The sequence below is a fragment of the Osmia bicornis genome, chromosome 6 (genome assembly GCF_907164935.1).
Source record: "Osmia bicornis bicornis chromosome 6, iOsmBic2.1, whole genome shotgun sequence".
NCBI classification, from domain to species: Eukaryota; Metazoa; Arthropoda; class Insecta; order Hymenoptera; family Megachilidae; genus Osmia; species Osmia bicornis.
In genome coordinates, this window is record NC_060221.1 from 5186976 (window position 1) to 5197245 (window position 10270).

The window sequence follows — 10270 nt, forward strand, 5'->3', positions numbered from 1 at the left end:
CATTTTTTGAATTTTTGATAGGTAATATTTATAGATCATTGGAGTGTGAAATCGTCGATTTAAAAATTCATTTTAATCTTCCAGGTATGCAGAGTCGTGAAGTAATCGAGCAGATTAACAAAGGCTATCGAATGCCTAAGCCATTGAATCACCCGCTGCCGGACAGCATTTATCGATTAATGTTGCAATGCTGGGATGCTAGCCCCGAGAAGCGACCCACGTTCGAGTTCCTTAATCACTATTTCGAGTCATTTAACGTCACTAGCGAAATACCGTATCTCGAACCGCCAACAGACTGATACACAGCTCATATGCAGAGTCAGTACCTGGTACCGCATGGTCATTTTCACCCAGCGCACATCAACTGTGCCATGGAATTTTATGGTATTTATTGCTAGATCTCTGGCGAACATCTGGAGAAGCTGTTACCGTGTTCCCTTTTTTTTCTTGTTTTCTTTTTTCTTTCTTTGTTCACACGTCGCAGAATTTCTGCGCGAAGAAACGTATTCCAGAGAGAAAAGAAGGAGAAGAAAGAGAAAATCATACATGAAGGAAACAAACGGATATTTTACAAAGAAACTATGGTGGCGAGAATTTTATAAACGTTACCGAATATCTCAAAGCAATCGTTGTTAAATGCTGCCAAAATTGAAGAAGTGTACTTTTTTCATTTCTTTCATTTTTCATCGAACGTCATCGAGTAAGCATCTCAAGGACAATGATCTTGTGTGCCATGGAACTTTAGAAAAAAAGAAAAAAAAAAAGAAACAAGTATTGTATTGTACTTTGAAAAGTATTTACAAGACTTTGAATCTTTGTGACCAATCGTGAATAACTGCCGATTAAAATATCAAGTCAAACGTTATGACTGAAGATTTAAAAAAAAAGAAGAGTATAGAAATATCTCTGCCCAACGTATCCAGTATCTATTATAGAATTTAAACAGGAGAATCGTTCATCGTTCGAACTATTTAATAGGAATTTTCACAATTTGGAGAGTATATTAAAAATAACTGACGAAGGTATCGATTATCTAAGAAAAGTGTTTAGAAAATAGGAACGGAACCAGTTGAAAGCTAAAAAAATGTAGAGTTTTAAATGGTAGACGATGTAATCGATTATATTAGTCCGTCAACGTACAGATTACAGTGCAGAAAGGGAAGCATTCGCGCCGTACGTGTAATTAGCGCGATCACTTCTCGTTGATCTCGAAACGATCGTAACTGATCTTTCCTATGATCCAAATTCTTTTTTTCTTTTTTTTTTTATACAACTCTTAAAAATCTAGATGCATCGTTTATGCGTCTAATGATCTTTTGATATGTATTAGAACACGATCACATTCTACGACAAAATAGGGGTAAACGAGATTTCGTTTGATTTCGAACGATACGTCGAGTAGGACAATATTTTGTACAAGAGATTAATACGCTTTACACGTGAAAAAAGGAAGAATACCTCTTGGGTATAATTTTTGTTCTATGAACAGTGTATTTTAACCCTTTCAACAGTCTACAAAAGGGTTCAAAATCACGCCTTAAGTTTTTCTTTTCTATACACGTCTTGTTATTTTTTACTGTGATCGCACTCTGTAAAGAAGGAAACAGAAAACTACCTGTTCGACGATGCGTCGGTAATATAGTTACGTAATTAAGCAATCTCATCGTTACGATAATCTTTTTCTTTTTTTAATTTCACCGAAGTGAAAAATAATGATTAATAAGAGTTACTAGTAACGGCGAATAAAACGTACGTTATACGATTGCAGGTCGCGATAAAAAGCGACACGTCTGGCGGATCTATCGAGGAGAAAGGAAGTTAGAAATATTAATTGAGATAAAGATTAAGTCATCGATGTTGCTCGTACAAAGTGTCTGAGAAATTGTAAATTTTCTACTAAACATACAAAAACAAAAAAAACGACAGGTTAGGGTAGATTTTAGGCAGTAGGCCGTGAGGGTAGGTATTGTAAAGTGTCCTCGGGGTGTGAAACGACGAAACGCGAATTTCTTTCCTTTTCGTAAATTTTTCATTGTACACAAGAATAAATACGGGGATCAGAGGGTTTCGATCCCGAGGATTTATCGTTGTCGTCGTCGTGGTCGTCCTCCACGGAACGTATCGTTAGACGTTAAGTCCCTAGGTGTACACCGAACTATGTCACGATAAACACGATGAGCCATTATGACACTTTAGATATTAAACGTTTAAGTCGATAAGAAGGGAAAAAAAATTAACGAGAGACAGAGAATATAAAGAGCGTAAGAGAACGACAGAATGGAATTACGAGGAATGAATGAAACGAGAGATTATGCGTGAGTGTAGTGAATTGTTACACACCTGTGTCTGTGGGGTATCATTTCATTATTCTATTTTTTTTTTTTCACGCGCATCTTGCCGTGATGTTAAAAAAACGAGCAATAAAATGTCGTGTTCTTCTTACACCCCGTAACTAGCGATAAATATTCGAGACACCCTATTGGAAATTGATTTCTATTTATAACAAAAACTATGAAAGCAATACTACTATAGTACTTGCAATCAATAATAGATTGTAATATGAACTTTGAGTATGGAAAGGTCAAATGATAACATCATGCGACATTTCCTTCGAGGAAATATATCATAGGAACTTTGAATCACCCTTTTGTGTATTTCTTAATCAACGATCATTTTAATAGTCATCGATTTTAATGAAATAATTTAGAGGTTTACGTATGTATCGGAACACCGACATTCTATTGCCCCTTTATACATATATACATAGTATACTGATAATATAATGTTTTCTACTATAATTAGCGAGGCAAACACCATACGTTCGTTGTGTGAGTTGACTAATTTATTATTAATATAGAATGACGATGCACGTGGAAAAAAAGGCATCATGTTTACGTAGAGATTTAGAAGGTAGCTGTATTACGTCCAAGTAAACTTTTCTATGAGCGTTTTATACCGATCAAAACGACGTTGTTGTGTTTATTCAAGGGGAATGATCACTTTTTAAGGGTTTCGCTAGCGATCATGTTGTCGCCATAGTTTCGTAGAAGATACGTAAAAAGGGAAAATGGATCACGAATTCGATTTGTCAGTGTCCTGATAAATGGGAACTATATGCGGTTTGATTTTCTCCACGTTTGAATGTCACCTGTTCGCATACATCATTTCATCCGAGCAAGAAGAAAGAGAGTAGTATATTTAAATGTTAATATACTGGTAAAGGGCATCATGTGGCCTTTCCACTGGACCTAGAGACTGATATTGTTTAGACGAAGAACAGAACAGATTAACATTCGAATATATTTGACGACTGTGTTCGACAAAATTAATTAAACCGATGAGACAGGTAATTGAAATCGTTTAGATAGCCTCAGGAAAAAATTACCATCTGTTCTGGGCAAACAAAAAATATTTCTAATACTACATAAAAATGTAAGACAATCAAAAATTCGAAATTCAAAATTTTAAAACGATCGAAGTCTTAAAATGAAATTTTCATGATTTTCACCTTTGCGAAAATTTAGAACCAATTGTTGCTAAAATCAAACTGGTTCCAATTGCGTGTCTCATTCATTATGTACGTAACATAAAATACAAATTTTCTTACAAAGTTAGTACAAGATGAAAATTTGGCAGTTCGAAACTGTTTCGATTATTATTCTACAGAAGGGTTTTTCTACAAAATAAGAATAATGAAAAATTCTGATTGGCGCGTTTCGCGGTAGGTTCGAAATGAAATTCTGGTCGGGAGACGCTACGTGTTCCGAATTGATTATCGCGTGTACAAGGTGTTCATAGGTGTTCCAATTTTCAAAAGAATTGAATACACGAATGCAATAATACTATCGTTCGTCCTGTTGTCCAAAGCGAAGCATCACTTAAACGTGTGCTGGCTGATTTACCCGACAATATAAAAGCTATCGATTTCTTTCCGTTAAGATTTCTCGACCGTGCTATCAACAAATTATATAGCAGAACGTTAAAATTAAATTAAACGTGTGCCGTCGTAGTTATCGATCGAGTAGTACTTTATAACTTCGATTCTATTTTTACTACTCTTCCCAAGCAATTGTTTTTGCAACTTTAATCGATTTCATAATTCATTAAGTCGCGTGAACAATTTTTAACACTTGTAAATCTTATCGTTAGCGTTTTCTGAATTTCTTTTTCATTCGAAAACTGCTGCAGTGCTGTCGAATAAGTTATTCTTATACCGCGTCTCTCGGCTTGGACACAAGTTTCGAGTATGACACAAATGATTTGTTTCTGTATGATTGATAGTGTCCAATTGTGAAGTAAAATGAAAAATCTTCGTTTCTCTGTCTTGGAATTCCGTTTTCGTTGTGGCTCCGTTCATGTAAAATTTTTAATAAATCTGTGATATAGCGACAGACCTCATGTTTTGATACAGAGTTTGAGTATTGCGCGGGGCTACTACGAAATCATCGTACCCAAAAATTTTTCTTGAACGAACCGTTCGTTCGTAGGTGTCGAAAAGAAATGAAAACAAGAGTCGTCACGTGATGCGCACACCAAATAGATGGATATTTTTTAATGCATTTAGGCTTTCGTCGAGGTTTTTCACAGTACACCGCGCGTCAACATGGTTCACTCGTACCTAAAGTAAAAGAAACAAAAGAAATGGATCAATATATCGTCATTGTTTACGTACCAAAGCTTATTATCATTAAGTAATTTAACGGTTACTTTGTATCATTGTATTAAGTATCATAAGCCTATGCAGATAAATATATTATGTATCATATTAACAGAAAAGTGTTAAACGATATTCATATGATCTACTCCTACTCTATGAGCAATATTTATCATTTTCTTAACAGTCATAGCGTGTAGCAGAAGATCAGGAATTTCAATAATACAGAGAAGTAAGTCCAAGAAATTTATTCTAGTACCAATATTTCTTCATTGCAATACAAAAATTTTATAAAGAAACGTATTCCTTCTTCCATTCGAAACTAAACGACATTGAACACAAACAATTTTTGAAAACAAATGTCACGCGGTTCCATTTTTTTTCCCGTTTATCATTATGTTCCTTTTTACCCTTTTTTAGTCCTTGTTACTGAAGCGACGTTTAAATTTCGTCACTTCTAATACTTTTTTTCCTCTACAAAAACGCAGATTTCTTTTTTTTTTGTTTTTTTCCTTTTTATTACATATTATGTATAATTTAGGTACCAAATTAAATTAGATTCGTAGCAAACATACAGCATTTTAGACTTGAGATCATGCACAAACATCGCATGCTAGTCTTAGAAAAACTGTATCAGAAATCTTTCAATTTTAATTCAACGTATTATAGTTAAATATACATCATTTCTGCCATATGTGACATCTTCTTTGGAATATGAACAAACTCCTCGAAGTAGCTGGCAAGCTCATCAATCGTGACATCGCATGAAGGTGGAGATATTCTTGCTTGTACTGAGCATGTGTTTGAACTCGAAGGTTGACCGGTTGAACCATTTGTTTCTGATTGACTATTACTACCTCCACCCGGACCAGGCCCTCTTTTTAAACTCGGCATCGTATTACTACGTGCTCGTTGAAAACTACTAGCTTGATAATTATCTTGAATGCTGGTATCATCCTTAGCTTGTCTAGACTCTTGGCTAATATTCAGTTCTTTAAAATCTTTAGCAACCGAACCGTGGCCAAAAATCTTCGAGTTCTTACCACAAATACTAAATTTACATGTATCTTTAAGCAATGTACTTGCTAGATTATCACTAAGACAATTAGTACCAGTATCGTTTAATTTTAAAACAGCCTCTTTGATTATTGAGTTTTTCTTGTTTTTATCAAGTGCTCTTTCATTTTTTGATGGTTTGAAGTTCGTTGTGCTTTTTACACCTCTAGGGCTGATTGTGGATAACGTTGGCCTAACAGGCATTGACCTTTTTTGAAATAAATAACTGCAGTCAGAACCGATGCTTTTACTTGCTGTTCTAAACGGGTTTGGAGATTTCGTTTTGTCAGTAGGTGTAATACTGAAACAGTAGAAAGCAATGTTGACAATTAATATCTAAATACTTTAAATAAACGCAATTATCAAAAGTATAAAGAAATTATTTCAAGATTTGCAGCAGTATGAATGGAACTAGTTTTGAATGTGGATTGAAAACATATGTTGTAATATTATTCAAACTTGGAACAAACGATTATTTAGAGTCATCCAATGATGAATCATCATTCTGAACACATAACCTTGAATCAACTATTGGTAAACATTTCTTTCCCGTTCATGAGATAACGAAACGCGAACAAATATAACTCCTATTGAAGGTATATGTATCAATTCCGATATTAGAATCATCAGAATATTTAAAGAGAATCTGAATTCACGTTGATACACAGCAACTAATAACATCAATTTTTCCACTACACTTGCATTTTATCGTCGTTACACGATATCATCGATGCGTCATTCACCTCGATGCAACTAATCACGAAGAAACGGTCTCACGAATCGCAATACGATATCATAACATATCTTGCAAGCCGTTGTATAAACTTGTAAACATTACAGATTTCCTTACACATGACAGTCAACGATGTTATTTCGCACCGTCGAGAATAAGAAATGACGGTCGTTGAAATGCATGTTCACGAGGGCTTGCATCGTTAATAAAATCGAGAACACGTGCAATGTAAACAGTGATCGTCACGTACGGTTGGAAAATGAGGTAACGTTAATCGAAGACCTTGACCGCTCGTGAAAAGGGATTGAATCGCAAAAACGTCCACGATCCGAAACATTGAACGACTACACCGGCGGATAGAGAATGTTCGAGGGAATGGAAAGGGTACGGTTGCGTTAGGAGCAGGCGCTTTAAATGAGCTTTTGGGCGGTAAATGCTTACTGAGGACAACTCGAGGATAGACGATCAATTTCGAGCTTCTCCAAACTCGCCGGCAACACTTCGTCAGCCATGCTCACAATTTTGCGCGGTTCTCCGTTCAACGTTTGTGGGAACATGGCATCATGTTGAATCAATGTTGGCAAACAACCATTGACAGCGCGTCGGAAAATTCCAGAATGAAGAGTACAACGTTTCGGGAAATAGGTTAGAACGACGATGACGACAAGCGGAATTCTTCGACGACGACATTCACTGTGTTTCTTTTTGTATCCTCGGCGAATTGTTTCTTGTGTCTCACTCGTGCACCATCGCGATCACGTTATTACGGCACACACTCATCGAATATCGCTCGTGGACGCGGGTTCGCGATCAATTAATCATCGACAGCACGTAAATAAACAGACTTTTGCGCGCAACTGCCATACCACTGCTGCTCAATACCGGAAGCGACAACTCTAGATGGCGCTACAAGTGTATCCCGATCTCGCGCCCGACGCCATTTAAACTTTCGAAACTTTTGTGGACGCGCATACGTACAAAGAGGATTTAGCAACACGAGACCGAACCTACTTTCTTACGAAACTTTTCTCTCCGATCAAGGTATGGATAAGTCTAAATATTTTCTATGTAAATAAACTACACGGATAGAATAAAGTGGGATAAATAAACTGGATGAGCTAAAAGCGGAAGGGCCTGTCGTTTAGGTTAAGTTTTATAATGGCGGCGGTTTCCTTCCGCATTGGGCCTTTTTTCGAGTCCCTCAAATAATCGTGCGATTCTTTTCGAAAATTCTTAGCCTTAATTTAACAAGAGTTTATTTATGAGTTTATGATAACTTTTACAATGATACAAATTTTAAATAAACAAAGAATAAATTTAATTGAGTCCTTTGGACTTATGATATGTTAGGCCATATTATTCTTAAGATGCATGTCTACCAAATAGGTATAGATAACTTTATAAAGTAATAAAGGTAATATAACTGAATCGCGTGCAATTCTCGTCTAACAAATCTGCTCGCTACACAAGCTGCCAAGATTTAAATAGGACGAATATACGAGCATAATATTGATCAAACGTATCTTTACGTCATTAACGGTGCCGTAATTTTCGCAAACCTCGAAACCGAGTCCTCGGGGATCAATCTATACCACGATTAAGGCGCAATATCGTGAAACGATTTCTTACTACAACCAGAAAGTCACGTCTTACGTTTGCCATGCACGTTCGCGTGCTAGCGCGGCTCGCTTTGCAAAATCCAAGATAAAACGGAACGGAAAGCAAATTTATTGTCGTAATTTATGGAAATATTCCTTATCGTGCCTCGTGCCGCGCTTTGTTTTCATTCCTTCTAAGACACATCATGGAAATGTTAAATGTTGCTTAAAATATTTCAACACCGATACCAACATTCCTCGGTAAACTGGTTTACCGAAATAAACAGTGAAAGATTTCGTAAGGGTGATAAATTGTAATAATGTCAGATTCAGGTAACAAATTCTTTGCTGTTTGTAAATCTCTACGAAATCTTGGGTGAATTTTAAAGAGAGTTATGAAAAAAAAAAAAAAAATATGAGGAACATTGTTTCATCGAACAGAGTGCAGAACCGATGAATCAGCCAAGAAAACTTACAGGAGCTGACTCGGTCTGCCATGAACTTTATTTTAGCGTGTGAGCGAAATATTTACGAATTCCTCGTGCTGAAAGGCACTCAGGAGCCTCGAAACACGTTAGACTGAAACAACGGGAAACATAGTTCGACGATATTTTCACGTTTCTGTTCGATCAGCACGGCGCGACTTAACATTCTTCGGGCGCGATTTAATTGAATTTTATTTTATTTATCCACCATTTCCCTGTTTTATTTTCCGGCACTCTAATCAAACTTAATGGCTCGTCCACCGTAACTGTGGTACCATCTAGAAAATCGAGGAGACTGGTTGGCGCGGAGCGTTGACAACCGTGGCCAAACGCATCGTATGATATTTATGAGGGCCCTTATGGTGGAACGTGTCGCTACGAGTTACAGCGAGGGTGTTTAGACGGGAAAGTCGGGGCCACCTAGACGGAAATAACTGCGCACAGGATTTCTCGTTGGGGCGACACGTACTTTCGACACATTCCACGACTACTTCCGCGTAATTTGCTGGAGGACCCTTTGAAATGTTTCGCTCCTGCTTTTTTCTTACGGTAGGATCGTAATTTCGTTTCAATTTCTGTCTAGCATTAAATTGTTTGACTTAAGTTTAATACTATATTTGTACTGTAAAAGAAGGGAAGAAAATAAGTTAAAAACGTGGCAGTGATGGTTGAAAGAATTTCTTCTTATTGCTAGATTTTAAGAATAGAGATTTATTTTAATAATCTTTTAAAAGTTTCTCTTCGAAATTCGTAAAAAAAAAAAATCCTTCGCGCGTGGTATATTTTCCGAGCCGAGAGCAACGGTTGTTACACAGTGCGAATGTAAACGTTTACGAGAATATAACGTATCTCGAAGAAGAGGCACGGGTTTGGCACGAAAATACCTCTTAAAATTCACAAATCCATAGGAACGTGTTATAAACTGTACGCACTTTGGCTGCTATCTAAATTCTGCATCGATAAAAAGAAAACATACCTCATCGCTTACCATTAACCGAAAGTAGCACAATTTAGCTATAAATTTTCGATCAATAGTTTAACACAACTGGAATACTTGGAATCGAAAAGTTTTGTAAGGCACATTCGTCTTCTGTTCGAATCTAGGCGATACAAGCGTGCGTTTCTAACGACTAGTGGTACATGGTTACTTACAATTTTAGACACTCGTAAATCGCCCCCTCTTTGATTACCTTACTTTATGACCGCGCGATGCTGTTATATCGACTGGAAAAGTCGATTTCGTGTACCAGTTCACCACGAATTGCTGAAGAGTATTTTCCACTATCCGTGTGTAGCGGGGATTTTGAAAGCAACATTAATTTTCCATTTGGTTGTATAGACATTTTCTTGATCTTCTTGGTAGCACTCCAGCTTGTAATCTCCTGTTAACAATGTGTTCTTAATAGAAAAGAAACAATGAAATATTTGCTAAGGATATGAAAATGAATACTTTCCTTATCAAGTTTCAATAGAAGGTCGATCCATTTCAATTTAACCGGGTTCCAAACACGAAACCCTTAGCTTCCTCGATTCAAGCAACTCCGTTTTGTTCCCGGACAAACGAATCGTTTGTTTGAGCAATTCCCCGGGGCTATTTCCTGCCGGGCGTGTTAAGCACAGAATCTTGTTCTACAAAAATAGGTCCGCTGCAACCATGTTCCGAGCACACGCCGAGGATCCTTCCCATCGTGTAGATCAAATGTCTCGCCCTCTCGTTGTACCTTTAAATTTCAACCTTCCTCTT

The 10270-nt window shown here is 36.9% G+C and overlaps 2 protein-coding genes across 5 annotated transcripts in view; one reads left to right on the forward strand and one right to left on the reverse strand.

The window, feature by feature from the left end:
- Positions 1-4776, forward strand: part of LOC114878262 (tyrosine-protein kinase Src64B) — a 37264-nt gene extending 32488 nt beyond the window's left edge. For both annotated transcript variants that reach the window (XM_029191854.2, XM_029191855.2), the window contains exon 7: positions 85-4776. In XM_029191854.2, the coding sequence (XP_029047687.1) occupies positions 85-299 (215 nt within the window). In that variant the 3' untranslated portion in view covers positions 300-4776. The remainder of the gene's footprint in view (positions 1-84) is intronic.
- Positions 4777-4887: 111 nt separating this feature from the next.
- On the reverse strand, positions 4888-7196 carry LOC114878263 (oxidative stress-responsive serine-rich protein 1). Of its 3 annotated transcripts, none has more exons than XM_029191859.2 (2): positions 6885-7196; positions 4888-6011 (listed from the first exon to the last, which is right to left on the reverse strand). In XM_029191859.2, the coding sequence occupies exons 1-2, from the start codon at positions 6998-7000 to the stop codon at positions 5324-5326; spliced, it is 804 nt and encodes a 267-aa protein (XP_029047692.1). In that variant the 5' UTR covers positions 7001-7196; the 3' UTR covers positions 4888-5323. The 3 variants fall into 3 exon arrangements, with proteins under 3 accessions (XP_029047692.1, XP_029047690.1, XP_029047691.1); XM_029191857.2 differs by lacking the exon at positions 6885-7196 and adding an exon at positions 6561-6687; XM_029191858.2 differs by lacking the exon at positions 6885-7196 and adding an exon at positions 6413-6513.
- Positions 7197-10270: the final 3074 nt, after the last annotated feature.

Excerpts from the sequence above, each read along its gene's own strand:
- LOC114878263 (XM_029191859.2), bottom strand. The coding sequence starts at position 7,000 with ATGTTCCCACAAACGTTGAACGGAGAACCGCGCAAAATTGTGAGCATG. Across the intron at positions 6,012-6,884 it reads CTATCCTCGAGTTGTCCTCA|TATTACACCTACTGACAAAA; the intron begins GTAAGCATTTAC and ends CTACTGTTTCAG.